This window comes from Desarmillaria tabescens, assembly GCF_030435595.1.
Source record: "Desarmillaria tabescens strain CCBAS 213 chromosome Unknown EV420scaffold_8, whole genome shotgun sequence".
Classification (NCBI taxonomy): domain Eukaryota; kingdom Fungi; phylum Basidiomycota; class Agaricomycetes; order Agaricales; family Physalacriaceae; genus Desarmillaria; species Desarmillaria tabescens.
Genome location: NW_026848307.1, coordinates 561,585 through 588,757, shown reverse-complemented (window position 1 = coordinate 588,757; position 27,173 = coordinate 561,585). Strand labels below are relative to the sequence as shown.

The 27,173-nt window shown below is 49.1% G+C and overlaps 10 protein-coding genes across 10 annotated transcripts; 3 read left to right on the top strand and 7 right to left on the bottom strand.

Moving 5' to 3' along the window:
- Positions 1–292: 292 nt before the first annotated feature.
- EV420DRAFT_1151037 (uncharacterized protein) lies at positions 293–1,143 on the top strand. The gene is made up of 3 exons (XM_060466097.1): positions 293–447; positions 493–814; positions 863–1,143. Exon 2 carries the CDS (start codon positions 497–499, stop codon positions 791–793), a length of 297 nt encoding a protein of 98 aa, XP_060334496.1. The 5' UTR covers positions 293–447; positions 493–496; the 3' UTR covers positions 794–814; positions 863–1,143.
- Positions 1,144–1,548: 405 nt separating this feature from the next.
- EV420DRAFT_1476790 (uncharacterized protein) lies at positions 1,549–3,636 on the bottom strand (the record flags this gene model as incomplete). The annotated part of the gene is made up of 7 exons (XM_060469358.1): positions 1,549–2,198; positions 2,249–2,894; positions 3,122–3,178; positions 3,230–3,251; positions 3,325–3,380; positions 3,538–3,559; positions 3,593–3,636. 7 exons carry the CDS (start codon positions 3,634–3,636, stop codon positions 1,549–1,551), a joined length of 1,497 nt encoding a protein of 498 aa, XP_060334495.1.
- Positions 3,510–5,716, top strand: EV420DRAFT_1522358 (uncharacterized protein; the record flags this gene model as incomplete). The annotated part of the gene is given in 6 exon segments (XM_060472254.1): positions 3,510–3,730; positions 3,765–3,774; positions 3,782–3,808; positions 3,911–4,784; positions 4,837–5,168; positions 5,398–5,716. The coding sequence occupies 4 exon segments, from the start codon at positions 3,782–3,784 to the stop codon at positions 5,713–5,715; spliced, it is 1,551 nt and encodes a 516-aa protein (XP_060334494.1). The 5' UTR covers positions 3,510–3,730; positions 3,765–3,774.
- A 386-nt stretch (positions 5,717–6,102) lies between these two features.
- EV420DRAFT_1745575 (uncharacterized protein) lies at positions 6,103–9,149 on the bottom strand. The gene is made up of 3 exons (XM_060480139.1): positions 8,326–9,149; positions 7,141–8,271; positions 6,103–7,090 (listed from the first exon to the last, which is right to left on the bottom strand). The coding sequence occupies exons 1-3, from the start codon at positions 9,092–9,094 to the stop codon at positions 6,390–6,392; spliced, it is 2,601 nt and encodes an 866-aa protein (XP_060334493.1). The 5' UTR covers positions 9,095–9,149; the 3' UTR covers positions 6,103–6,389.
- Positions 9,150–10,701: 1,552 nt separating this feature from the next.
- EV420DRAFT_1150872 (uncharacterized protein) lies at positions 10,702–12,815 on the bottom strand. Its single transcript, XM_060466096.1, has 7 exons — positions 12,530–12,815; positions 12,423–12,476; positions 12,299–12,367; positions 11,695–12,243; positions 11,598–11,636; positions 11,490–11,550; positions 10,702–11,431 (listed from the first exon to the last, which is right to left on the bottom strand). The coding sequence occupies exons 1-7, from the start codon at positions 12,675–12,677 to the stop codon at positions 11,179–11,181; spliced, it is 1,173 nt and encodes a 390-aa protein (XP_060334492.1). The 5' UTR covers positions 12,678–12,815; the 3' UTR covers positions 10,702–11,178.
- Positions 12,816–13,244: 429 nt separating this feature from the next.
- EV420DRAFT_1639111 (uncharacterized protein) lies at positions 13,245–15,034 on the bottom strand (the record flags this gene model as incomplete). Its single annotated transcript, XM_060476922.1, has 7 exons — positions 13,245–13,806; positions 13,864–13,927; positions 13,980–14,018; positions 14,076–14,534; positions 14,592–14,624; positions 14,676–14,747; positions 14,800–15,034. The coding sequence occupies 7 exons, from the start codon at positions 15,032–15,034 to the stop codon at positions 13,245–13,247; spliced, it is 1,464 nt and encodes a 487-aa protein (XP_060334491.1).
- A 677-nt stretch (positions 15,035–15,711) lies between these two features.
- Positions 15,712–18,316, bottom strand: EV420DRAFT_1150815 (cytochrome P450). The gene is made up of 13 exons (XM_060466095.1): positions 17,703–18,316; positions 17,515–17,647; positions 17,423–17,458; positions 17,218–17,370; positions 17,087–17,163; positions 16,964–17,039; positions 16,800–16,911; positions 16,608–16,742; positions 16,382–16,548; positions 16,219–16,323; positions 16,057–16,164; positions 15,856–15,999; positions 15,712–15,803 (listed from the first exon to the last, which is right to left on the bottom strand). Exons 1-13 carry the CDS (start codon positions 17,962–17,964, stop codon positions 15,758–15,760), a joined length of 1,554 nt encoding a protein of 517 aa, XP_060334490.1. The 5' UTR covers positions 17,965–18,316; the 3' UTR covers positions 15,712–15,757.
- Positions 18,317–19,246: 930 nt separating this feature from the next.
- EV420DRAFT_1732074 (cytochrome P450) lies at positions 19,247–21,662 on the bottom strand (the record flags this gene model as incomplete). Its single annotated transcript, XM_060479933.1, has 15 exons — positions 19,247–19,306; positions 19,362–19,505; positions 19,560–19,664; positions 19,718–19,822; positions 19,878–20,044; positions 20,102–20,236; positions 20,291–20,402; positions 20,458–20,533; positions 20,593–20,669; positions 20,720–20,872; positions 20,922–20,957; positions 21,007–21,139; positions 21,189–21,344; positions 21,414–21,426; positions 21,504–21,662. 15 exons carry the CDS (start codon positions 21,660–21,662, stop codon positions 19,264–19,266), a joined length of 1,614 nt encoding a protein of 537 aa, XP_060334489.1. The 3' UTR covers positions 19,247–19,263.
- Positions 21,663–23,571: 1,909 nt separating this feature from the next.
- EV420DRAFT_1761357 (uncharacterized protein) lies at positions 23,572–24,579 on the top strand (the record flags this gene model as incomplete). Its single annotated transcript, XM_060480657.1, has 1 exon — positions 23,572–24,579. The coding sequence occupies one exon, from the start codon at positions 23,572–23,574 to the stop codon at positions 24,475–24,477; it is 906 nt and encodes a 301-aa protein (XP_060334488.1). The 3' UTR covers positions 24,478–24,579.
- Positions 24,580–25,727: 1,148 nt separating this feature from the next.
- EV420DRAFT_1304042 (uncharacterized protein) lies at positions 25,728–27,047 on the bottom strand. Its single transcript, XM_060468444.1, has 5 exons — positions 26,638–27,047; positions 26,569–26,579; positions 26,364–26,509; positions 26,109–26,306; positions 25,728–26,061 (listed from the first exon to the last, which is right to left on the bottom strand). Exons 1-5 carry the CDS (start codon positions 26,800–26,802, stop codon positions 25,901–25,903), a joined length of 681 nt encoding a protein of 226 aa, XP_060334487.1. The 5' UTR covers positions 26,803–27,047; the 3' UTR covers positions 25,728–25,900.
- Between the last annotated feature and the right edge of the window lie 126 nt (positions 27,048–27,173).

Here is a 27,173-nt window from a genome sequence, read left to right as displayed (position 1 = left end):
CGAGGCAGACTGGGACTTTTCAATGTAGTCGTCGATCCATGTAGTTTAGTGATTGTTTTTATATGCATGGTTTGTGATACACAATGAAAAAAAAACTGTTGGACCGGGTTCGAACCTGGACCGAACCTTGTGGACCTGAACCTGAGGTTCAGGTTTGAGGTTCGGGGGGTTGGGGAGCGAACCTGGAGGTGCGGGTTCGAGGTTCAGGCAAATGTGCCCGAACCTGGACCGAACCGGACCCCGGCCAGACTAGTTCCAGAACGGACGAACACTAGCATGACTCTGGTACAAATCAGTAGTGATGACCTTCCCGAGCGCCTATAAAACTCAATTACAACAGTTCTTCGGCGCCTCCGCAGAATTGCCATAGGCCTAATCGGTCTGGGCACCATAAAAGACGCTTCGACATGATCCTGACTCACACGATCCTTCCCCCGTTATCCTAGTGTCAGTCCCACCGCCTCAACTGCTCGTTTTGCTAACTCCTCGCAGAAACATGACCCGTTACACCATCGAACAGGGTGACATCGAAATCGCGTATGGTACCGACCGTGCGACAGGCTATTTCCTCGCTGTCGTGGACAAGAGACTTATGTGGAAGACAAGTGCCGATGCCGCAAATGAGGTTGCCAAGAAAATCGATGCTGGGGGCAATGGCTCGTACCTTGATCTGCACACTGGGGAGTCAGGATTTGGATTCCGCGTCAGCAAAGAGGTTATCGCAGAGTTCATGCAACGGTATGGCGTGCCAGAGGAGAAACTGAAACTGGTGAGAGCCGGGAAAGGGATCTGAAACGAGGATATGTTGAGAATAGTGAGTGGACTTGGCTGTTTAGCTTATGAGCTCGCTAACGAACTACAGAACAGAGAATGTGTATATTACTACTAAGATTTCTTGCGCGACTGGATATCTACCAATGTGAATGGCTTGTCTTTGTGTCCGCGCATTGCCCAATCTTTAACCCACTATCGATGCTCACTGCAAGAGAATTTTTCTGGTGCAGCGTAGCGGCATCCAGCTCACCTCCTTTTTTCTTGGCTACCGATTTCTGGGTTCCTGACAGCGTTTATTCCCTGCAGACAGATTAGCTCTCCGTAGCGTCTTCTCGTACATCAGTGTGGGTATATCCGTTTCTGATCAAGTTTGGATCTACTTGCGGCAGAAAAGCGTCAACAGCGATCACCCTTCGAAAATCCTGAACGTCCGTGTATCCATTGAAAAAGGCGATTTACGTGGTACTTAGCTGCCGCAGCTCTCATCTCTAGATGGAGTGTCCTATAACAAAGAACAAAATTGGTCGCAAGTAGTACATGTAGCTGCAATCCAGGATCAAGGGTGTTGGGTGTTCATCGAATTATTCATGCCGTGGTCCGTTCAACTGAAATACCTATGTTAGGTAGGCAGTATTACACAGCAGGGTCCACCAGCATCCCTGCGGCCCGGACTACAGCGCGAAGTTCAAGTTCAAACTGGGTGTATTACCGCAAAACAATAGATAGTAGCTACAGTTATATACATTATTGAGACAGACTGCAACGACTTCAGTACTAGGATTCCTCTTGGAGCTGATCGTTGTGTATTTCAAGGTTCGAACCTCCGAATTGGCGACAAATATTGACAATGGTCGGGTAAGAAACTTGGCCTTGTAAGGTTTGATCATCAAAGGGTTCTTTCCCCCCTTCTTCAAGTCTTTTGAACGCAAACCCCAGCATGAACTGTCGGTAAAGGTCCCTGAGCCACGGTTCAAAGTCAGTGAAACCCTTATTCACAATGGGTCGGGAATCTCTGAACCAAAAATTCCCTTTCTTATCATTCAAGGGCTCGCGGTCGGTCGTGCACCACTCATCGAAGCGGGAAGGGACTTTAATGCGCTGCGGAATTACGTGTTCCAATGTAGTCACAAAATCGTAACGACAACATCGTAGGAGAATGACATAGAAGATGGACTCTATATCATGTCGATAGAGGTGCTGCGGTGGGTTTCCGTTCTCGTCGCTGATAAGAAGTTCATACGCCATGTAAGGTAGAGTTCCGGTACGCTGAACCGAAGAAGGGCCAGTGGCATGTAGACGAGTGGACAGGTCGAAGTCGTTGAGGACCCCACATAGGTCGCCTTTGGCATTGTGGCGCCACATGATATTCCCTGGACTAATGTCCCGGTGAATGATCCTCGGGTGATCATAGACCCACTTGTGAACTAGGGCGATTATAAGACATCTCATCAGAAAAGAAAAACAATATACGTACTTTGCAAAATGTCGAAAAAGACTTGAGCATGCTCCTTGACCGTCTTCAGGTCCTCGAGAGGATACAACCTCTCCTGGACCGTGACTCGACAGACGCGCTTCTCGTACTCGACCTTCCTCTCCTCTACCAACAAGGCCTTTTCGAAGAAAGCCATGAGTTTCATCTGTGTAGAATCCGCGTCGTAGTCAAAGTCTTGAGAAAGGAGAATGTCAGGCAGATGGTCTAGGGCCCAGTTTGGCTTCTTCCCGTGCGTCATCATTCGCGCCTTATCTCTGGCTTTTTGGACCAAGTGTGCCTCTGATTCTCGATTGATGGCCGGCCAGCTGATCTTGACGATGAGTTCTTTACCTTTCCACCCTTCGCGTTCGGATGTCGCCTCGATTACGCAGGTGTTTCGACTGACGATGCCGCGCGCGCATGATATAGTTTGGCCAAGAGAGATGATCTCAACCATTTTATCATCATAGAGCTTGAGTTTGAGACCCTTGCCGTCCTTGGGGTGGCCACATCTATTCGATCTGACTTCTGAGTCACGGAATAGTGTGTGTAGGTGGCAGAATGGGTCAATCAAAGGAGAGCATGGGTAGTTTTCCTCGGGCAGAATATCCGCAGAAATGTCGATGGACAATGAACACAAGTCGAGTTCCTGCAAGAAATAATCTGGCGAATTTCCGTATAGAAAAGCTTGGAGTCGCAACAGGGCAGAACGCTTGCTGGAATATCGCCAGAGGGTGGAGCCATAGCATTGTCGTCAAACCGAGAAAGCGGGCGGCGAGAGCGCCTTGAACGCCTAAGCTTCTGGATAATAGGCAGAGTTGCCTTCTCCTCTGACAGCCCGACAGGTACCGTCCGTGTTCGCAGTTGTTGACTCACCACGGCGATGTTCTCCTTGTTGTCCCGAGATATCTTCCTTCTCGCAGGAGCCATTACCTGGAAATCTATATGAGAAACTCGTAGGAGCGGGCGAGATTAGATGCTTACAGAGGGTATCCCTTGAGGTGAACTTGGTTGCAAAATAAATACGATTTCAAGTAGCGATGATAATAGCAGCCTTGAGAGCCTTTCTCTGATGGTACCTTTCATGGTAGCCAAGGATCACAAAAGAGCTTTGTACGAAAATGTTAGAAAAGAGCTGAAGAGAGTCACAATAACAGGAGAACAATGTAGAACGGACGCAACGGACGCAAGATCGATTATAGGTCGGAGAATACCGGTCCGCGGGACGGAACCGGAAGACAATCGCCAGTACGCCCATTGTGCAGTGCATCCAATTCGTATCTCTCACTTACTTCAAGGTCACTTTCTATTATCCTTCCCATGACAATAATTGTCTAGCCAACGCACCTTCCTAGTCGAATTCCCAAAGTGTATCGGTATTTCCGAATCATGAACTCGACAAAATTTTCTTTTGTTCCTTCACGCAGGCTGTGAATGCCGTATACGTATTACTCTGATAGTTATCAAGTTCCATCTAGATGAGGAAACAGGAACTCCGTTCTCGAATCATTTCCTATATAAACAGCACCTATAGCGATGGCTGAAGCCCACCATAAAAGAGCTGTATTTTCCAGTTCCAGTTCTTCCTTTGTCATACTGTGTCTACGACTACGCAGGTGGGATTCTACGCTAGTTCATCTATGCGGGCTTACAGCGTGATTATAGGGACCTCAGGCGCTGTCCCAAGAGCTCATTGACAGTATTACCGACGAGGTATCGCACTTGGACGACGATGATCGTGTGCCAACCTTGTGCAGTTTATGCCTAACATCTCGGCAAGTGAGCATACGAGCCAAAGCACACCTCTTCCGAGTGATTTCCATCACTCTGGACTCTGAAACAATTCCTGCACGGAGAATCTCTGAGCTCCGCCGTCTCTTCAAATCGAACCCAGGTCTCGCGCCATTGGTCAAGTGCTTTATCACAGATGACGCTTGCACGCCCGACACTAGCATTTCAAAGTCACGCAGCTTCTCGTTTATCATGGAAGATATGAAAAACCTGACGCTTATCCAATTGGAAGCTATCGAGCTTTACAGCCTCCCCAGACGGGACGCCTTTTTTGCTGCCTTTTCCGCCTGCACCAAACTCACCGACGTTCGTCTGGAAGGAATTACGCTTCATTTTCAAGGGTTACAGACTATTCTAACCTCTGTGCCTCTTGATTGCCTTCGCTTGTCCGATGTATGTGTCCTTGAACTTCAGGGACCAAAGTTCCGTCGCGACGAGGCTTCGGATGAACCTTTCTTGGTGGACTTTCAAGATCCCAAGCGCAAAGTCCTCCAGCCGCAGAAAGATCTTAACCTATCAATCAAGCAATTAGTCTTGGAGTTGGTGACGATAGAAGACAACATTCTCATGGACATGCTAACAACTTCGCGATTCCGTATCCTAGCGCCGGGTGTCCTAAAAAGACTTGCCATCATCACCGCCTCTTGTAACGACTTTATCTGGAAGAGGATCCAAATTTTTCTAGAAATCCCCGAAGTCAGGGACTCTGTATCCGAACTGCACTTGGGCGAGGACTACGGATACTCTGGTGAATCCATAATATCTGCATCCTTTCGAACACATCTCACGCCCAGCTATAGACGGCAAGGGATCCCGCATGACCGAGGAACATCTCAACATTCGACTTCCATATTGTGAAAGTCTCGACTTGTCCCTCTGTGTTGAAGATTGGGCGCTCAACCAACGTCTGTCGGTATGGTTTGCGAAAGCTCTCCGGTGCATCTCTCCTCAGTATACCCCAATCAAAAAATTGTCATTAGTCTTCACGTTCAGGTTCATAGGAGTGACACTGGACAACATATCGGACGACCAAAGCGAGCTTTGGGCTAGCCTAGATGATGCGCTTTGTACCCATGAGCTCACTACTCTGGCGGAGATCCATTTCCGTTTGCAGATTAAAAGCAATTTCAACGTACCCCCAATTTCGATTGCATACTACCCCGATGACGAAGAGCGTTCAGAGGATGGTCCGCTCGAGACAGATGGCGAAACGTCGGATGTCTCGGAGGAAGGGTCTAGCGAGGACACTGAAGACGGCGGAGATGAGGCTGAAGATGACCTGGAGGAATCTGAGGAGGATAGCCAAGAGGCAGGATCTTCTTCCTTAGAAGATATTCTAGGAAAGCTGAATGATCCCCCAGTCCGACACAGAAGAAAAGGGCGACTATGAACGTGCAAGTGACGAAGATTCTCAGACCCAGGAGGACAGACGTCAAATAGAACAAGCCAAGCAAGACGAGGTGGAGCGACGTGAGAGGAGAAAGGCGGAGAGGAAGGCCTGGCTCGATGAGTTCAAAGACAAGGCTGAAGAATGGGTGTTCAGGGTCTGTCTTCCCAAGGCCAATGCCATGTATGGCTTCCATGGCTCCGGATCGGCTAAAAACAACATTGCAACCTCTGTGGACTTCTCAACCAACATCATCCCCGTTTTCGATATGGATGCTATTTTGAGGAATTAAATCACGAATACCTGGACAAGTTTTGGGGGCAGCCCTGCCGATCTGACTGACCTGAATGGCAAGGCCAGCTATATCGTACTATTCAATGATCTTTTGTTAGGAAAAAGGATGCTACAATAAAAAGAGGCTACTGCCGACGACGCATTGTTGGTAACCGCTTCGAGCGGGTTGTACGGCGAGAGCCGAACCAGCGAACTGGCTACAGGTTTCGGCTATGACTGAGCAGTCCTGCAGAGTTTCTTCGTCTAAAGACCCTGTGGCTCTTCCGTATCGTTTGTATGCCATATGGTGGTTCAGACCATCGGACCCCATCGTGAATTTTGAACTGTTGGTGAAGTTGATCTACCCAGTGCTGGAAGTCGGTGTGTAAGAGTCTGGCGCAGTCACGAGCTGGTAACGACAACGTAGCAGGGACATGGCATAGAAAATAGATTCCACATCGTGTCGATGCCGTGCAATGGTCCACAAGGATGGAGAGTGGGGTAAGTCATCGACGTACTAATTTAACTTGCAGTCAGCATCTCTTGGGTGAACGAAGCCAAGTTTTTAAACTTCAGTATTGAGGTACCATCCATCACTTCCCAGTTTCGCAAAGTTCAAGATATATGATAGCAAAAAAACGAACACAAGGTTACAGACACAAATCGTTACAGCCAAAAACGACTACTTCAGTACTACGGAGCCTCCTTGAGCTGGTCATTGTGTACTATGAGGGACGAACCAGCGAACTTGCGACAAGTTTTGATGATAGCTGCGTATGAAACCCGACCCTGCAGGGTTTCGTCTTCGAAGGCCGCCGTTTCGTCGTCGCGGGCCGCCGTCTCGTTGTCGGACTCCGTTTCTTCGTCGCCGGACTCATCGTGTAGTAGCTTAGAGCGGAATCCATTCCTGAACCGTTTGTACAGGCGCCTCACCCAGGGCTTGAAGTCGGTAAAACCACTCCTCACAATGGGTCGGATATCTTTCATCAAAAAATTCCCTTTCTTGTCATTCAACCCCGCACGGCTGGCGGTGTACCACTCGTCGAAGCGGGAAGGGACTTTAATACGCTCCAGAATTACGTGTTCCGGTGTAGTCACAAGGTCGTAACGACAGCATTGTAGGAGAATGACATAGAAGATGGACTCTATATCATGTCGATAGAGGTGCTGCGGTGGGTTTCCGTTCTCGTCGTTGATAAGAAGTTCATATGCCATGTAGGGCAGAGTTCCGGTACGCTGAACCGAAGAAGGGCCAGTGGCATCTCGAAGAGTGGACAGGTCGAAGTCGTTGAGAACCCCACATAGGTCGCCGTTGGCATTGCGGCGCCACATGATGTTCCCTGGACTAATGTCCCGGTGGATGATCCTTGGGTGGTCATACAGCCATTTGTGAACTAGGGCGACTATAAGTCATCTCGTTGGAAGAGAAAAACAATGCACGCACTTTGTAAAACGTCGAAAAAGACTTGAGCATACTCCTTGACCGTCTTCAGGTCCTCAAGAGGATACAGCCTCTCCTGGACCGTGATTCGGCAGACGCGTTCTTCGTACTCGACTTTCTTCCCTTCGACCAGCAAGGCGTCCTTGAAGAACGCCACGAGTTTTGCTTGAGTGGAATCCGCGTCATAGTCAAAGTCTTGAGAAAGGAGAATGTCGGGCAGGTGGTCTAGGGCCCAGTCTGGCTTTGCCCCTTCCTTCATCGTCCGCGCCTTATCTCTAGCTTTCTGAACCAATTCCGCCTCTGATGTGCGATCGACGGCCGGCCAGCTGATCTTGACAATCAGTTCTTTGCCCGTCCACCCCTTGTGCGCCGACGTCGCCTCGACTACGCAAGTGTCCCGACCGACGATGCCAGGTTGGCGTGCGATAATCCGGCCAAGGGTGACCTCAACCTCTTTATGATCTTTACCCAACTTGAGCTTGAGCCGGAGCTTTACATCTTTAAAGATGTCCCTCTTATCCTCCTCACATCTATTCAGGTACTCTTGATAATTCCTGATGAGATCCCTGTCAGTGCAAAATGCTTCTTGAATGCCGCGTTGCTTGAGAGTGAGTCGACCCAACCCGACAAGCATGGCTGCGAACTCGTCCGTTACGTCTTCGGTAGTGATGGCAGCCTTCCCCGGCTCGCGAACATATTTGAACATGTCGATCGGTTTGCAAACAATGACGATGGAGCGATCGTAGTAGAGGGGCTGAATGCGTCCCACCGTAACAAGAGCACCAATGCAGTGAGTACGAAAGCTAGCGCTGGACAGCATCTCGAGCGCATAACGACCACACTGGAGCCGCACACCTCGACGCGCTTTAGTTTCATTTTCTTGGTCCGTTGCTGCATCTCCTCCCACGACTCCTTCTCTGACAGAACTCAGTGCCGCCGAATGTTCTAACCCATTCCTGGCATCCGAAACTTGAGGAGCCGTCGCAGAGCGTGCATACTTGGAACCGCCACGAGAATTATTATCTTCCGAAGGACGCTTCCTCGAGGTGCTCGTCTTGACGGGGAGCAGGAGGGCGCCAGGGTCCCTGTGCACTGTCGTTTTCCCTCGCACTATTCCTTGAGGATCCTCGCCCTCTGAACGCATCGATTGGTCAGAAAAAAGTCAGAAAAAAGCAAGGTGACACATACCTGGTGTGAGAACTCTGTAGCGTACATCTGTCCCTTCGTCGAGGAAGTACTCCTTGGGCTTGAATTCTTGCCAATGCATTGCTTGTGCCCACGAAAAGTTATGCTCCGGCCCGGTGTCTATCATGTTGTCCACTACGTTTCCCGAACTGTTGAACATCGCGCGAAGAACGCCCAGGGTATCGGGGATAGTCTTTTGTACGCCCCCAGCCACGGGCTTCGCGTCTTGTCGATAAATGCCCAGATTGGAGTCGTCGGAAGCGCCTAGAACATCGAAGGCACTATTGCACATCACCCCATGGGGATGGTAGAATGTCTTTTCCCCAGGATTTCTCTGGTTACATATGGCGACGTAGGCTGTTACATTCTGTTGGAACACAGGATCGGTTTTGATATCTTGAATTCGAGATTTTATCTCTTCGTTTGTCCGCCAGTCACTCGGGAGATGGAATACGTTGGGGAAGAAATAGTCGGCGGGCATGAAAACACGATTCCTGAGATCTTCTTCGATGTATTGGTCGAAATGAGCCGTAAGGTAATTCGGGTTGGCTGCGGGATCAACGGATTGGGAGTGGTTGCTGAGCGGAGTACTCTGTACAGCTGAACGTAACTGTTCAAGTCGAGACGCGTTTTGCGGCGGAGTTTTTCTCCCTGTGATGGAGGGGGGAGCAGAGTCCTTCGATTCGTTCTTCGTAGACATAGCAATGTCAGGATAAAATCGAGGGGGGTAGAAAGAGAGAAGGGGGTCAAGGAAGAATACAGCGACAGCCATTTCGACTTGCTTTTAAGGACGCGTAGAACAATGGTAAGGCAAAGTAAGGCAAGTGGTGGCACTGGCAAAGTAATCGTTGTGAATGGCACGTGGTCGCGTGGCGTCAATTTGGTCACCACCGGACAATGCCGGCCGGGCCTTCTCTTGGATTACTTTGCTTGAGAAGCACGTCTTCTCATTATTTCCTTGTCCTGCTTCGACAAAGAATCTCCCATTTAAGTAAATAATCTGTACGTTCAAAATCTATCTAATTGGAGAGCTCATTGTCGCTCACTGCGGTGATGGCTGCCTAGGTGCACCCTCTGGAATTTTTTTGAGTACTTCTATCTTGAACTCCGTATACATCGTTGTCGTGGCTATGGGGATTAACCTATTTGGGGTGCTGTTCTTGTGTACTGCAAATTCTGGGCGCTCAACATGGGGAAAATCCGGGTTTCCTTCCAAGTAGGTACGGATTCTTTAGAAAACGTCTCAGTCGTCTGGTCTTCGACGAGGCCTCCGCTGCATGAGTATACTCCTTCGGAAGATTACGGGCCAGGAGAAATTTGCGAGTGACTCTTGCGAGCTTGCGTTTGCTTGCGTTTAACTTGCATGCATTTGCGCGCAGAGTGAATCACTCAGTTCCTCCTACGAACAGGGTTCATCACTTCGCTTCTCTCGTGCTTGCAGATATCCGATCCTTCCTCTTCCCGTTAATATCACTATCGACAATGTCTTCCTCCTGTGGAAGGAACAGATCACTCTCTGCTTAGACTTCTGTTGGACTAGGTGTCTACTTCACATATTCCCACGTACGGACAACGAAGTGTCCTCACCATATAGACAAGAATACACGTGACTCAGTCACCGTGTCTTCCTGCCCATCTCAGCCTATCACTCCATGAATATGGTAGTACTGTTACTGATGCCAGTAATAGCAAGTGGTCTGTAAGAAATCAACTCACCGTTTTTCTATCTCCAGCACCTCGATCGGACAGACATTTCTTTGCGTATTCCATATCCGTTGTTTTGGTGATGTTCGAGCCCTCTATCCAAATTAGATTTCCGCCACTAAGGTCTCTTGTACATCCATTCTAGTCCTGGTGAAGTCTTGGGTATAACATCGACAACAACGAACAGGGCTTCAATGAATCCGATGGCGTGCCTACATCCTTGTAAATGATCCGACGGTGTTTCGTGTCGCGATACCGACATCTAGGGTCTATCTCTGCCTCCGAAGGACCCCCGCCAGGTGCGCCATTCGGTCTCGCAAGGTTCACTAACACTTTGCGCTTAAAAATATCGCCGGCAGATGCGCTGATAGCAAGGACCATCTATGTACCATGCTTTCGTAGAATAACTTGGGGCAGCTAAGAATCAGAAGGGGAAAGGGGAAAAGAAGGAAAAACGCGTTATGTCACAGAGCACGTGAGTTGCTTGCATAGGAGGAGGGCCGTGGTCCGACGCTTCAAGCAATTTTGGAGTCGTACTGTTTCACTCAACCCAAGACCTTGCTAGCTCTACTGGGACTTGCGAGCCGAGAATTCCGTCAGAACCGGCGATGCTCATTCAGGACTCCACCGTGAATACTTGAGTTCCCGTCTCTTCTCAGTTGAAGGAGCGCCTCCGTCAAGGCTTCATAATTTGACGACGATGGCCTCAAAGTAGAGTATTTCTTCATCTCTACTTTCGTAAAGGAAAGTTACTAAATACATACAGAACATATGTAAAATTCGGAACGGTCACATCTCTGCAGTTCTCCAATCAGGGCTATCAACAGGTGGGCCACATCTCAGATGAACGACTGCAACACTGGTGCCCCTCTCATCATCTTCGCCATCATCCACTGAGGCGATTTCTTCGTAAGCTCTACATTTCCTAAAGGCCTCGTAGCGTTTCTCCCCCGCAGCCAAAGCAGCCACCCACAGCTTCTCCCCATACATCAGCGCTTTCTTCTCATCGTTCTGATGTATGTACGCGTTGTACAACTGGTGAAGCGTCTTATGGTACTCTTGCGATGCTTCCAGCCCTTCCTCGTGGATCCTCAGCCAGAGTCTGCACCGCAGGATCGATCCAGGCATCCGGACGCGCTCCCGCTTCCCGCTTCATCGGAACGGTGACGGCAGGACGGTTGAGCACAGGCAGCGCGAATAGGATCGCTCTTTCGCGGGGTCGAGACAGGCTCGGCAGGTGCACTTGATGCCATAGGGCGCGAGGGCTTCCGCGCGCTCCGCAGCAGGCAGAAGAATGCCAGTGTAACTGGTAAGAATCTCTTCGCCTTCTTCGATGTCTCGAGCTGCGCGAAGCTGCATAGAGAACGTGGCTATGTGGAACTTGCGATGGGTGTTCGGTGAACAGCTAAGTTGTCGTGATGGTGTTAGTGCCGGGGCAATCGAGCTGAGGAAGAACTTCTCGCCTGTGATTTACCCTGGAAAGATCTTTGTAGACGCTAGTATAGCGGCCAACCTTGGACTTCACTACTCATCACGGTTAGCCAGGTACAAAAGGTTCGCAGACAGCGTACAATCGTCCGGGCACTCCTCCAACAGCATCTCTGTCTCCTCTATTGTCGAGTAGGACACGTCAGAAATGATCATTCTCAAGAAAGTTGACAGCCTTACTAGTCTCATCCTTCAGGTCATCCTCGAGACCATATCCATTCGTGCGAACCAAACCCAATATCGGACCGGATCCATCGTGCAAGTGGCCATTATGAAGACCCATGAGCACCTTCTGACTCTCCTCAGACATTCGTCCAAAAACAGAACGCACAACACCCTCAGATTGATCCAGAAGGTATTGGTATTTTTCCTCCTGCGTAGCACCTTCTTTCAGAAGGGGAGCCACTCGAAAACCCTTGGGCGACAGAGACACGACCATCAAAGGCCTCTCGTCGGCAATGAGGTCGCCCATCTGGATTTTGCGCGTCGCGAACATGCCTAAGCCTTTTCCCGGGGCTGAAGAGATGCGATAGACCTTTTCTCCCGTCTCTTTCAGAGGTCGCGGAAACCCGGAGATGTGCTTGAGTCGTCGGTCAAGATATCCAGATATCAAGCATTGGGACCATCCGCCAGGGAAGGGGACCTGCACGTGGTACGAAATGTCATCATCCTTCTGAGGCTTATTTTCAAAGGTACCGGGGTCATTCTCGTCGGGCACCAAGGCGGAAGCTAATGCAGGATCGATAAGGCTCGTATCATAGACAATCACACACAAGGCGCTTACCTTTTTCAAAGTCGCCGTCAGTGTATCCCATCGTATCCATCATCTCCTGAACCCCCTTCATCGCCTCCTCTGTAAAGGATTTTATTGACCTTCCGAATATCGAGAGACGATATGAAAGAAGTACCTTTTGTAATGCCTTTACTTTCCAACATACGGTCGAGAAACTCTTCATGAGAAACTGTAGAACATCTTCAGTAATACATCGCGTACACAACCACATGCACGACATACCTTCGGTAAATTTCACGTCCTTCAAGTCATCCTTTGAGCCGGCTGGCAAACCTGTCGGTTTCTTTGTCGTCGGTTTTGAAGTATTCTCGGGATTCAAGGCAGAAAACTGGCGCTTGGCCTTTGCAGTGGTCAGAAAACCGCGCTTCATGGTGGTTGGGAACGAAGGGGAGCTCCATAGATGACCTATTCTTATATACGCCAAAAGAAGTCTGCCTGTCCAAAAAGATCTGCGCTCGGCAACAGTTGATCCCTTTGTTCACGGATTGCTTTGTGCTAATAAAGAAGGAAACTCTGCGATTGTAACGCGTCTGGAGAAGAGTAAATATGACTTTATCAAAGAAAAACGTTGAAGAGGCAGACCGACCTTTGATCGGATAGACTCTATTCAACAGGGCATCGAAAGCCAAACGTTCAAGCCAGCTCCACATCGATAGGGCACACCTATGAATAAACAAAATCACGATTAGGGGAGGAAAGCGGCCATAGGGAAAAAACATCGAGGCTCCGATAGACTAGCAGTACGAAGTAACACCGGCTCGTCCACACCGTTGCCCCCCCTCCCCCTCTTATCCCGGACGTTATTCAAGTACAAGTGGTCCGGAAAGGAACCAGAAACGAGTCAGTCCTCTCGCTCGCAACCGACAGTCAGAACCGATCAAAAAAGCTTAAATTTACACGTTTTTAGCACCACCGGGTAGCCTCGTTCCAGTGGCCCTCAGATAAACGACTGCACAAAGCGTATCCCCCTTGTCATCCCCGCCACGAGCCACTGCGGCGACTTCTTCATCAACTCTGCATTCCTAAACGTTTCGAGCTGCTTTTCCCCAGCCGCCAAAGCAGCAAACCACAACTTCTCGCCGTACATCAGCGCTTTCTTCTCGTCGTTCTGGTGCACATACGCATTGAATAGCTGATGCAACGTCTTGTGGTACGCAGACGATCCCCGGAGTTCTTCCTCCTCTATCTTCGCCAGAATCTCGACCGCAGGATCTATCCAAGCATCGGGTCGCATGCCCCGCTGTTGTATCATGGGGACGATCACGGCTGGACGGTTGCTCACGGCGGCGCGTATGGGGTCGCTTTTAGTGCAGTCAAGACAGGCCCGACAGGTGCATTGGATGCCATAGGATGCAAGCTCCTTCGCACGCTCGGCAGCTGGCAGGAGGACTTCCGTGTAAGTGGTAAGAATTTCTTCCCCTTCTTCGATATCCCGAGCTGCGCGAAGCTGCATAGAGAAGGAAGACATGTAGAACTTCCGATGTGTGTTCGGAGAACAACTGTATTATAATGTTTGTTAGAACATGAGACTGTGTAAGAACTTGAAGCGGTCTGACCTATGATTTACCCTAGAGAGCATGTTGTAGACGCTAGTATACTTGCCAATCATTTTCTTCAATTCTTCATAATGTGAATGTTAGTTACACCGGTAGAAGGATAACGGACAACCTACTTTCATCCGGGCTAGACTTGGATAGCAATTCCACAGTTCCTACCGTTGGAAGAATACGTCAAAATCTATCATCAAAGTGGCGATCTGACGACCTACCAGTTTCGTCTTTCAGTTCATCGCCAAGGCCATAGCCGTTCGTCCGAATCACGCCCATGGTTGGACCGCTCCCATCATCCGTGTGGCTATTGTGAAGCTCCATAAATTTCTTCCGACTCTCCTCATGCATAAACTCAAAAACGCGACGCGTAATCCCTTCGCTGTGATCCTGAATAGCTTGGTTCTTCTCCTCCTTCGTCATGCCTTCTCGTACAGGAGCCACCGATAGACCCACGGGGACAAGAGGTACAACCATCAAAGGCCTCTCGTCAGCAGTGAGGTCGCCCATTTTGATCTTGCGCGATGCGAACATGCCCAACCCTTTGCCCGGTGCAGAAGAGATGTTGTAGGCTTTATCCTCCGTCTCTTTCAGAGGTCGGGGGAACCCGGAAATAGACCCAAGTCGTCGCTTGAGATAGCCAGACAGCAGGCACTGGGACCACCCGCCAGCGAATGGGACTTATACGTCGCATCAGGCCTCGTCGTCGGGATAAGGGGTCTTGTCGTCGAATGAACCAGGATCATTCTCATCGGGAACCGAGGCCAAGGCTAAGTAGAGAACGTAAGACTAACTGAATATATAACGCATGCATATCCGACACATGCCTTTCAAATCGTCGGCAGTTAATCCCCACGCACTCATCATCTCATTGGTCTTCTTCATCAGCTCATCTGTCGACATTTATTAGCTTGCTTCATATCAAGAGGCGCAAAGAAGGAGTACTACCATCTGACATCCCCATAGAAAAGATGTCGTCAGGCATTTCATCTGCAGAAACTACATAATAGTAGTCAGTAAATTCGATGAAACGAGCAAACGCAGGTACGACATACTGTGAACAACTTGTATCGGCGAGTGGACTGGCGCGCGTCATTTGCTTTGTCACCGTTTTGGAGGCATTGGCCGGGCTTGCCAGCTCGCGCTTTGCTTTCGCAGTAAGCAGGAAACCACGCTTCATGGTAGTTGGGATCGATGGGAGGGACTATCGATGGCTCGTTCTCATATAGTCTAAACGACACTTTCCCAGGGAGATCTGCTCTCGGCATCAGTTACCAGTGGCTCTTGTTCATAGCTTTTCCTTTGTACCAGTACAAAAGAAATCTGTGGAGCCATGATCATCGCAAGGGCAGCACCTGTGAAGAATAATAGGTGAGTTCTTTGTCAAAATCAAAAAGGAAACATTAGTGAGGCAAGTCAACTTTCCATATCACAGGATCAGGTGCCGCTACCGAACTGGTTCTTTACACAATTGAACTCACAGATTCTAGGTCTTGGTCGGCGTGGAACGTCCATTTCCCTCGGTACCGGAAATGTATCATCGATAGGATCTGTGCGAAGAGACCCCGAAGCTTGTGGATCCAGGTAATGAATCACCATAAACCGAAGTCAGTGTCAGGCCCAGCCGATAACTGAGATTACGAACTCCGACAAAACCAGAACAGGTTGCCGGGACACGGCTGGATGAGCGGAACTCAATTTAGCACATATCGGCTGAAGCTGCCGCGTCTCAAATCGCCAATAAGTACAAGAGTCATGTGTACATTAGAATTTTAAGTACATCGTATGAATACACACATACATTTTGCTAACCATAATTTAGATGCGAATCAAGTCCATGTCCATGTCCGAAATAAAACCAACCTAACACTGACCGAAAATCCATAATTATAAGCATTGGGGATCATAGCGTCCTCGGAGTGATGGAGCATTTAAACGCCTTGGGATGCCTTCGAAGGCCTTGAGTCTAGATGCCAAGTAGAATGATATGCCTTCACATACCTCACAAAAGAAGATTCGAATTCCGGGACCACCGTTATGGTATTTCCGTCCGAGTCCTTGGCTTTTGTTATATCGAATGAGGAAACAATCATCGAAACAGCTATCCAAATCCCCGCGTCCGCATAATGCCTCCCGGGACATTTCCTGCGGGAAAACTTTTTAGTGTCAAGGTTACGAATAACAATTTGTCTTGAACCTTACCGTCTACCAAAACCAAACGCCACATCGCGAGGGTCGAAGTCTTCCAGTTCTTCTGTGTATCGTTCAGGACGGAAGACGTCAGGGCTGGAGCAATTTCTCATCATTGCGCTAGAATCGTGGTATTACTGAATAAATTTCGTAAAGCCAAAAAAAAGAACGTACTAGATATTCGCGAGAATAGTGCTGCCCTTCGGGATAAAACGATCTCTGAAAATATCATCCTCCATCACCCGATGGGGCAAGCCTAAGGGTACAGGAGGGTTCCATCTTCATCGATAAGCTGTTAGCTTTGTTGGACCAAGGCCTCGGCATAATTTCTACTGACCTGTAAACTTCCTTGATGACAGATTCAAGATATGGCAAGGACTCCCTATCCGATAGATCCGGCAGACGGCCCCGCCCCACAACAAAGTCCATTTCTTCCTGTGCTTTGGCGAACGTACTCGGGTAGAGAACCATCGCCAAGATAAAAGAAGTGAGCACACAAACAGTCTGTCCCGTATCAAAGTTTTAGCGCCCTTGTTTTAACAACAAACCTGAGAGAAGCTTACGGTATCTTCGGCCGCAGAATATAACGTCCCAGCCACACCTTTGATATCCTCGACATCTTCGTCTGAAATGGTACCCATAACGAGACAGTCTTTGATCAGCCTCGAGGTCAGCGAGGGCGACGCGGTTCCCATATTCTTTAACAAATAATCAATGATGAAATGAAAGATGGGGGTAGTAAATGAATTCATTACTATTTCTTCTTTGACCTGTTCGTATGGAATGGTCATCATCTGTTCTACTGCGGCTTTGACTTCTATCGCATCACGTTTGAATGCCGAGAAGGGAGCCCATGTGGGTATATACCTAAGTAAAGGTATCAGCACTATAAATTTCATTCCCAAGACGCGCCACCAACCTCATCAGCGGGAAGTAATCCACTAATGTAGCAGCCGGTGAGCCGGATTGTATCGTCATCTTCAAGGCCTTCTCAGCTAGAAGACATCAACTTCAAGCGACCAAGGAAGTAACCATAACTGACCTAGCTTGAGAGTAAGATCATCATTTGATTTGACCTCGGCACCATACGCGATTTTAAGAATACTAGCCGCGGCATAGCTGTTGATGTTGTTCATTCAGGCGAGATCATCATCCGTAATAAGAAGCACTAACCTTCTGATATGATCCAAAAATACCTCAGGACTGTCGGCTAGCCCCTTCATCAATGCTTGTGCTGACCGATTTTGTATGGGTTCAAGATCCTTAACGGCACGGTGGTTGAAAGTTTGGTGAATGAAACGTCTGTGTTTCCGGAAACGCGGTCCACTAGCAAATTTCCGTTCACTAGACGTCTCCAAGAGAACGGGAAGAAACTTACTATCGAATATGTGTAGTTGAATGGTTCCATCCCATCCTATACGGGGAAAAATGTCAGACACGGTCGAGGGTGAAGAATGAAGCATAATGTACATCTCTGCTAGTAGAACGAATCGTGGACGATCAGAGTATATAGCGCTCCTGCGCTCAAGTAATTCTTGAGCAGTTTGAATGCTGCTGAGGACAACTGTGGACTGGCTGAACACTTTGAAATGGACGACATCGCCTGCAAATGAGATTGGTCACGACATTCCCAAACGATGTAGGAATCACTGTCTAACCGTAGAGGGCTCCCCACTCTGTGAACGTTTCTTCAGGATGACTTGACTGAATTTGCAGGACGTTACCGATGAACCAAGTCGGTTTTGGTCCATCGGGTACAGAGAGTTTATGTGTGCGCGAATATCTCGCATACGCGACGATGGCGAAAGCGACGAGAAGAGGTATCACCAATGACGAGGCCTCTGAAGAAAACATGGTGGCAGGGAGTGAAGGAAGGATACATTGCATATTCTCGGCCTCGCTTTTAAACTTGGAAAACATGGCTGAATGCGGATCGATCACCGTAGCGGATGCATTGCAGTATGTATGAGAATTCCGGAACAGAGTAGAAATAGAAAATAAGACGCATCCACATGAAATACCCGATAAAAGGAAGCCACAGCAGTTTCGAAGTGCCCGAACGGAACATACACCCAGGCGACATAACGCGCAAGCTCTATCGAAAGGCGGTACAACAGTACTTGACAGGAAGCATTTCGATCGGATAGCCTTCTCGAATTTCTGATGGAAGATGCATCGGCTGGAAGCGTAGAACAATTCAATTATCGACTTTCGTGGACGTCGCAAAGCAGATAGTGGTCATCCGGGCCTTCCAATCCACGGGCCAGTGGGCACCCGAGCCAGGGTACGATGTGGAATCAAAGGGAATCAATGATAGAAGGACTGATCATGAGACGGGCCAGCTGGAGCTTTCCTGAGAGTAATTTTATGGACCTTATTGTCGAGCGGGAGTAAGTAGTAATCACATTCAGTCAAACCTGGGCCGAGGTGTAACCAAGAGCCTCCGAGCGCACATATACGTTAACCGGAGGCACATAGCGCGTCGACGGCATATCCACCTGTAACTGAGAGCGCGACCCGGGGTGCGTTCAACGGTAGCTCCAATTGGGTTCCTCTGTCAGGGACCGAGATGGAAGACGCCCATATTCTGGATGATTGTTTGGTTTCTTGAAGATGAGATGCCGGTCAGTAGGGTTGGACAAATGCTCCAGAATCCCTATCGTAGTCCATCATCGCGAGAATTCCGATCCGGCAAGCAGTCGCCTCAAGTAAATGACGGTGAGTAAGGAAAGTGATCGCACTCCTCGAAGTCAAGCTGAAACCGCGACGAGGAGCGCACCAAGGGTATCGATATGGAATCGATAGAGTTACGTTCTGTAAAGTTAGCTCAGTAATACATTTACTTGATGTCATAGGCAGGGGAGGAATGCCAAGGTTGGCATGGTTCACGGCGGCTGTGGATAAGGAAGAAGTTTGGAGAGAGCAGCACCTGCCGCCGGTCGGTGCTAAGTCGCGGACATTACGGAGTTTGAAAGTGTGGCGCTTGCAGCTGGTAGTACCAAGGTAAATAACGATACGAAAAAGTACATAAAGATTGACGGCCATTGAACACCGCATGGACAGTCATTGTCAACTTATCCGAAGATTTTTTCCACAGAGCGGCGAGCGCCAAAATAAGTTGGATTTACCTAATTATTCATAACACGAGTACGATATGGAACATTAATATCGACAACTTTAAGTAACAAATTAGCCCTCTCGTCGGGACCGAAGCCATTTTTACTTTCGGGGTCGGATGCAACACTTGAATTTCTTTGGGTGTCTGGAAAAGATATATCATATGTCATAGACAGCTTGAATCAGCGACGACAACGCACCGGACAAAAGCCGACTCGAATTCGGCAACAGGTGTAATCACGTTCCCTTCAGAATCCTTGGCCTTTGATATATCAAACCCTGAGATGATCATGGAAAGCACCAGCCACACTCCTGCATCAGCGAAATACCTTCCAGGGCACTTCCTGTCACCAACAGTCAGCTTCAAGAACAGAGGCATCTGAAATACCACCGCTGACCTTCTCCCAAATCCAAATATTACGTCCCGGGGGTTCAAGACCTCTGGATCCTCAAACCGCTCAGGAAGGAAGGTATCCGGATCAGGGCAATTCTTCAGGATCGCACTATGCACAGCGTAAATATCGCTGACGACATCGATGTACTCCAAATGACATACTAGGCGTTTGCCAGAACGGTGCTGCCCTTGGGAATGAAGCGGTCCCTGTAAATGTCGTCGCCCATCACTCGATGAGGTATCCCCAAAGGTACCGGAGGATTCCATCTGCAGTAATCTATGAGCCTCTTTTAATGTTCACTGCCTTTGATGACGCACGAACCTGTACACCTCTTTGATGACAGCATCGAGATACGGCAGGGCTTCTCTGTCATTCAGGTCCGGCAATCGTGCCCTGCCTACGACATCATCCATTTCATCCTGTGCCTTGACAAATACTTCGGGGTACAGGACCATGGCCAGGATGAATGAGGTGATCACACAAACAGACTAGAAGACATAATGATCAATAATTGAGCTATTTAGCGTTTTCAACGGAGACCTTACGGTATCTTCCGCAGCAGCGTATAATGTCCCTGCAACGCCCTTGATGTCTTCCTCGTCCTCGTGCGTGATACTTCCTGTGTTGAGATGTGCCTCTATCAGTCGGGAGGTCAACGACGATGCTGCGGTGCCCATGCTCTACAAAGTCCGTCAGAGAAGACGCAGAGACCCTCGATCATAAACCAGTAATACCATCTCTTCCTTGACCCGTTCATAGGGAAGTGACATCATTTGGTCAACGGCAGCTTTTACTTGAAGCGCATCGCGTTTGAAACGGGAAAATGGTGCCCATGTGGGAATGTATCTGGAAAGTGTCAGGCCATACGATGTCAACGGAAAGTCAAACAAGCGATACGCACCTCATTACCGGGAAGTAATCAACGAGTGTAGCGGCGGGTGTACCCGACCGTACAGTCATTGTGGCTGCTCTTTCGGCTACAAACGTATTCCTCAGGGCACCCATCACCAAAGTAAAACAAAAATGAATCACTGACCTAGCTTGATATAGAGGTCATCACTTGACTTAACGTCCGCTCCGTAGGCGATTTTCAGGATTGTGGCACCGGCGTATCTGTAGTGGAAAATATAGGCGACGGTATGCTCCGCAGCAATGGCACTCACCGTCTAATATGGTCAATAAATAACTCAGGAGTCGCAGTCAGTCCTTCCATCAAAGTTAGAGCCTCCTTTATCTGTATAGGTTGAAGGTCCGCGACAGCCTGTTGGTTGAACGTTTGATTCATGAAGCGCCTATGTTTTCGGAATCGGGCCCCACTAGCCGACATTAGCTTGGAGAATCCAGCAAACAAACTCGGCGACATACTATCTGACGTGCGTAGACGCGTTTTGCCATCCCATCCTGACGAAAAAAGTGAACGGCTGGAACAAGAGGTGGGTTGTAACTATACATTTCGGAGAATAGTACAAAACGCGGGCGATCGGAATACATAGCGCCACGTTGCTCCAGTAACTCTCGGGCAGCCTCACGGCTGTTTAGGACGATCAGAGACTGGCTAAAAACCTTTAGATAAATGACATCGCCTGTAGACCCGGTCAGTAGTTCTTAGAACTCCCAGAAAACGATACCCACCGTAGGTACGTGCCCATTCTGTAAATTTATGCTCCGGATTATTGGAAGGGATTTGTAAGACGTTCCCGATAAACCAAGCTGGGGTTGGTCCGTCTGGTCGTCGGGCTCTGCGAGCAGTAGCATACCAGCACACGATGAAGACGAAGAAAACGAGTACTGAGAAGGACGCAGGCAGGGGGGATGGCATATTAATTGAAAGTAAAATGAAAGATATCGACAACTGACCAGTACCGTAACCCTGCTTTTAAAGGCTGAACACGACTGTAGATGGATCAACATAAGCACTCCACACATCGTATACAAACCCCGATTTACAGTGTCCACGAACAAACCAAAAAATTGGCCGAAGAAGGCCAAGGCGAAAGTTTCATCGCAACCGATGATCATGAAACCCATTCGCGAAACCGTAACCTGACCGCTACCGCCTCTATCGAAATCACGTCTCAGGAGCCAATCTTGCTTTTTGGGTTGCATGACAGGAAGAATTCGAAGACACCTTTTCGGTACTAGGGCTGAAGATCAGGTGGGGACAGGCGGGCGTGAAGAAAATGGCTCGTGTGCAGTAACTGAATTGACGAATAGGGATGGTGGGTCGATCCACACCGACTCAACGACGCTGATAGGAAGTCTGATCATTGGGTAAAGACTTGTGCTGGCCGCAAATTTTTAGAACGAAGGAGCGCTCGTGTCATCCCTCTACAGCCGGGTGCAGTCAGCGTTGATGACGCACCAAGAAAAGCGTCGGCGACTATTAGTCTTGTTGGTTTGTTCCTGGCTATAAAGACCAAGAAGATTGATGTAAAGTCAATGCAAGAAGCACCAGGCGATCAGTAAGAATCGGCCAACACCATGTTACCATTCGAGGGCAACGCAAAAACCTCGTTGAGGCACTCCGTGAGACCCCGCCACTATTTTGGCGCCTTCTAGCTGAATATGAAGCTCTTTGCTTGATGCAGGTAGTTCCATAGTGCAGAAGTTTAATGTCAGGACGGGCGTTTGAAAGGATTGTGTGGCATGCACTACTAAAAGTTGTACGCGGAACGTTTGTATCCCGTCGGCTAGTGGTCCAACCTGGGATACGCTGTTCGGTGGTTAGTTGAGGTCTGAATAGTTGCAGGCGACCGTCAAAACAGACAGGTATCTCGGTTTCGATGAATAACGCATGGGGATCCACAGAGCACATGAGCATTCCGGCAACCGACAAGGTAGTCGGGTGGGCGGACGAGTCAACCGCGGTGCATTATCAGTATACCGAATTTCGACAGGCCGAATGGCCGGAAGGCATTTCTGTACAATACGTACATGGGATCGGCCAAAGTTGTCCTGCATGTTGGCAACAAATCAGCATGCACAGTGCCACTAACGTATGAAAAAAAATGCACGCCACACCTAATGCACCAGCTGCTCCGTCACTCCGAACTCGGAATTGGTATCTAGCATTGACATTTCAATGGCTGAACGCTGCATGATATGCGCGGCAATCGGGCGTATCAGTGTTCAGCCTCCGAGGAGGTATGCAGGTATGCAACACATTTCCCATTTTACGGGACCGGATGGGAACTGAATGCATCATTGCGACCTTGAATACAAATTTCTAGAATCTAGATAGAGACATGGCTTCTTCGCCCGAGATGTCCGTCCTCGTATGTCCATCGCGAAGGCTAGCACCGATGTCGCACTGGAATCGCTCGTTCTAAATATATGAACAAGGCTTGGAGTGGAGGCCACACGATTATGCTTACCTCTTTACCCTTTTTATCGGCGCTTGCTTTAGGTGTTACTACCATCGCGAGGGCATCGTTTTCTGAAAACGCGGAACGCGGATGATTCTAATTACTTCGACCCAGGTGGATCGATGAAGAGGTGCTCGCCTTTATTCGTCTGGGTCTGCTTGATGACCTCTGAAATTGCGGTGAGGTGCGGTGCGTCACTGGACTAGAAGACAGGCGAACCTTCGTTCTTCTGGAGAGGGTTCTCTCCACGGGTGAAGCTGAAGTCCACTGTAGACGCAGTTGAAATTAAAAGCGTAGCGGACTAGAAGACAGACATACGAACCTTCAGCTTCAGGCTTCTTGACGGAACTCATCCTTTCGCGAATTTGTCGCTGAGTCTCCAGGCGTGTGGTGACGAGGGCTATCTCCGCCTCCAAGTTATCGCATTGGACTACAAGCTTTCCATTCTGGTCCAGGTAACGATTCAGCTTGTGCAGCAAGTCCGGGACCTTGTTGATAATGTCGGATGCAAGTGGCGAGATATCTGGCATGGTTGGCAAAGGGCGAGGTGGTGCTGGTTCAAGTTCTACGGCCGGAAATCGATCGTACCAAGTCCAACCACCTTCTGTTTCCAACCACAACCATCCTACTGGCAGTACGATCCTTTCAACATGTCTAGCACCCGTATCGCCGTTACCGCGCCCGTTGCATTCGACGTTCTCGAGACTGCCCGTACACTGGAGGCCCAGCTACGCGAAATCGAGAGTCTCTGCCAAGAAGCCAAGTCTGCTCGCGACAAGAACAAGGCGAGAAAGAAGGCCCTGGAGAAACAGTTGTCGTCCCTCAATGCCCAGCTTCAGTTGGAGACGGCACAAACAGAAAGGTCCTGTGGCAGACTCGCATCAAGGTCGCTACCAACCCTTCCTGACCTCAGTCCACGCCCGCTCGATGCCCACTTTCACGTCTTTATTGACGGTCTCAACCGTAACAATGACACGTACACGTTCGCCAGCAATGCATGGACTGGCTATGCAGTATCCGAACCTACAGCCCTGGCAGCGTCAGCGTTCATCTCTCATCCAGAGTCATTCAGCGACACGTACGTCTTTGCCGATGGCACCAGACGGCAGACCGCGTTGCTAGCCTTCGACAGCCAGTCAGACTTCCAGTACACCCCCTCGCCACCTATTCAGGACCTCACATATCAGCCAATTGGAGTATATGCGCCCTACGACAGTCTGGCCTCCCTGCAAAGCCAGTTGTCTGCGTTCCCTAACACGAATGCCGCGCTTTCTCCACCTGTCCAGCTGAGCCAACAGACAACTGAGACCCCGTTCTCGTTTGAATCCGTCTATGGCTCCTACTACGACCTGTATGCGGCTAACGCATCAGCGGTCTCGATTGAGGGTCCTGAACGAAATGTACTGGGAGAGCTGCATCTTGTCAATGGGGATGACGATGAAGCAGATACAAAGCGTGTACATTGGAATACTGAGGTCACTGAGTATACCATCGAGCCACGCAAGAAGGTGAAGATGTCGAAGGTGGGTAGCTGGGCGCGAGGACTTTTGTCCTGATAGTTGCTTGCCGAAACGGGAGTTTGTCATCAATTTGTGATTATCTGTAGATTTCTTTTATCTTTGGAGTTTTCTTGTCCCATTTCAGAATATAACCATCTCTTCCACTACCACCGATATCTCTTGAGCAAGACGTTCACTGCCCTCTGATTAACGACTCCAAAATGTCCTTTTCTTCTCGCTACATTTCTCATTGTATCTTCGCTCTGAAGTCATTCCACCACCATGTTCGTATACCCACGAACTCTGCGTCGCGCCATTAGCAACGAGGACGACCCCATGGACAATATTTTCCTGCCTAGAGACCCCGTTCTACATAACCTACACCATAGACGACGTTCCCTGTGCTGGGAAAGGTATTTTTTCCAGACCTAGCACCAGGGGACCTCATCCTGCGAGAGCGCCTCGTCATCGTCTTACCGAGGTCATCCCAACCGTGAACGGCGACATATCTCACGCATCGCGGCTCCTTACCCTCGTGGTGCAGAACGCCTCACTTAAGGAGAAGGAGGCGTTTTTGCATCTCCACGATCGCAAGAAAAAAACGAGGGCATCATTGATACGAACATAATGAACATCGGAAAACTGTCAAGGCCGTTGGAAGAGCGTTTCACTAGCTCCGTCTCATATCAATCATAGGTTCGTTCTTTGCCTACCATCTTTTCCACCGCTCAACCATCTAATCGTTATTAAGCTGTGCTCCCAACGCTATTTGCGCTCGGCACACGTTTCATTCACTTTCGATATCACGGCTTTCAAACCGACTATCAGATCTTTATCTCTTGCTTGATGAAATCCTGAAGCACCGTACGGCGCGTATCGAGACCCTGCTGGATACATACGCGTTCACCTGCAAGTACCCATCGTGCAGCCTTCCCAAGGAGCCCCAGAGTATTGATGGGCGACGCGCCTTTCTGTGTGCAGGGAAGGCCTGGCGGTGATGGGATTGAATTGGAGGTGTGTATCAAAGATCGAGCTTTCCCTGACGATCATGTTATCAAGCGCAGCAGCCTGGTCGTGGATACGATGGAAAGAGAAGGCATATTTAATTACGGCTCTTGGTGCTACTATTATGTTATGGTCTGCAAGGCGTATTGTGCGCTGAAGAACGATGCACGCGGCTGAAAGAATCGTGGTTGGCATGCTGGCAAAGCATAGTACAAATAATGGGTGGAGCAAGGTGCAAGGACATCGGATGACCACAGGAATCCGATTGGCGGGGATTGAGGGCATGATACCCTATCCAGGGAATGTTATCACTCCGGAACTTTGGCATTGCAATACATAGGTGTATTGGACATCAAATCAGGAAAACAACGATGAATCAAATAAATACGGTCGGGTAACAATCAAAGAAAAGCTTCATAAACGGAGCTGGAGATAGGAAATGGTATAGCAATGTTCTAAAAGAGTGGAGGAGCATCTAGTTGCGGCGGAAGCGCTGCCAGAATGGCTTCTTGGTTGACGACATGGGGTAGCTAGGGTAGGAAGAAGCACCAGATAGGCGCTCCTTACGACGGCCAAAGCACACCGTGCATCCTGCAAGGAGAAGCAAAATGAGCGATACGAACGTGAGCCAGAACCCTAAAAATGAATTAATATCAATGCAGGCGCTTTAACAACATCAGTACCTGGGCCGGTTCTGGTGCTGGGATCCAAGTCGTCGAGCTTGTTAACCTGGTGCTTGAGATACGCGAACAGGGCGATGTCGCAGGCGAATGCGATGAGGGTGAGCATGGCGGCGAGGAAAGACGTGAGCGAAGCGAACAAGGTGACAGTAACATGCTGGGAAAACGACATCAAGAGGGCAATGAAGGTCACAGCAGTCGCTATTTACATGGTTATCAGAATTTTATATTGAAGGATTAAGAAGACTTGAGACTGACCAACGGGGTGAACGGCCAATCCTCGGGTCCACGAGCTCCCAATATCAACCGTCTCCGTACCCGCTGCGTTCTGAATAAACAAGGTATATCCATGTGAAGCATCTCCGCAGGTACGATCTCCATTTGTCTGGTAGTCGCACTCCGCCCTATAAAGCAACGAAAAATAAGCGCTGTAGGTCATGCCACTTTTGTGGAGAGCAAGTACCAAATCCCAAGCTAATAGTGCAACAAAAATCAGCCCGCCTTGCCGCAAAATGACATGAAGAGCACATACTCGAATCTCGACAACACCCTGACCTTGAACCCTTCCAGCGTTAGCCACAGAGGTACGAGCAATGTCAAGCCCAGTGAGATAGGGCAGCGAGATGGACGTCAAAAAGCTGAGAACGAATGCGCAAAAGAGGAATACGATTCCAGGGATACAGAATGCGCGACTCATGGTGCAATTCGGCGGGATGGGGGTATAGCGATGGTGGTGGTTGGAGTCAAGGAGAAAGTGAGGGGTATTCAAATTCGCCGTCTAATGATGACTTCACCAGGCTCCCACGCGTCTAAGGCGTTTGATGCACCGCCACATCACGTCTGAAAGATCGATGGAGATGAAACAACAAAAAAGAAAGAAAAAACCAATTAAACATGCGTATTCTACGAGCTGGCGAGCACAAGATACAGTGAAAAATGACAGAAAAACATGCGCTGTGTTGCCACGGTTTAAGCCCGCTACGTTATGCTGATCTAGACTCCCTTATACCCCGCAAAACCCGAGAACCATTACGGCATAGACTTTCGCTAGTACGTGTTTTCAGGCAA

Coding starts and splice junctions, on each gene's coding strand:
- EV420DRAFT_1150872 (XM_060466096.1), bottom strand. CDS start 12,677: ATGAAGCGCGGTTTTCTGACCACTGCAAAGGCCAAGCGCCAGTTTTCT. Junction 12,368..12,422: donor AAGTAAAGGCATTACAAAAG/GTACTTCTTTCA, acceptor AATCCTTTACAG/AGGAGGCGATGAAGGGGGTT. Junction 11,551..11,597: donor GGAGGAGTGCCCGGACGATT/GTACGCTGTCTG, acceptor CGTGATGAGTAG/TGAAGTCCAAGGTTGGCCGC.
- EV420DRAFT_1304042 (XM_060468444.1), bottom strand. CDS start 26,802: ATGAGTCGCGCATTCTGTATCCCTGGAATCGTATTCCTCTTTTGCGCA. Junction 26,307..26,363: donor ATTGGCCGTTCACCCCGTTG/GTCAGTCTCAAG, acceptor CCATGTAAATAG/CGACTGCTGTGACCTTCATT. Junction 26,062..26,108: donor CAGCACCAGAACCGGCCCAG/GTACTGATGTTG, acceptor ATTCATTTTTAG/GGTTCTGGCTCACGTTCGTA.
- EV420DRAFT_1151037 (XM_060466097.1), top strand. CDS start 497: ATGACCCGTTACACCATCGAACAGGGTGACATCGAAATCGCGTATGGT.
- EV420DRAFT_1150815 (XM_060466095.1), bottom strand. CDS start 17,964: ATGTTTTCCAAGTTTAAAAGCGAGGCCGAGAATATGCAATGTATCCTT. Junction 17,371..17,422: donor TCAACTACACATATTCGATA/GTAAGTTTCTTC, acceptor GAAATTTGCTAG/TGGACCGCGTTTCCGGAAAC. Junction 16,549..16,607: donor ATTCTGCGGCCGAAGATACC/GTAAGCTTCTCT, acceptor GATACGGGACAG/ACTGTTTGTGTGCTCACTTC.
- EV420DRAFT_1745575 (XM_060480139.1), bottom strand. CDS start 9,094: ATGGCTGTCGCTGTATTCTTCCTTGACCCCCTTCTCTCTTTCTACCCC. Junction 8,272..8,325: donor CTACAGAGTTCTCACACCAG/GTATGTGTCACC, acceptor CGATGCGTTCAG/AGGGCGAGGATCCTCAAGGA. Junction 7,091..7,140: donor CTTTTTCGACGTTTTACAAA/GTGCGTGCATTG, acceptor TAGTCGCCCTAG/TTCACAAATGGCTGTATGAC.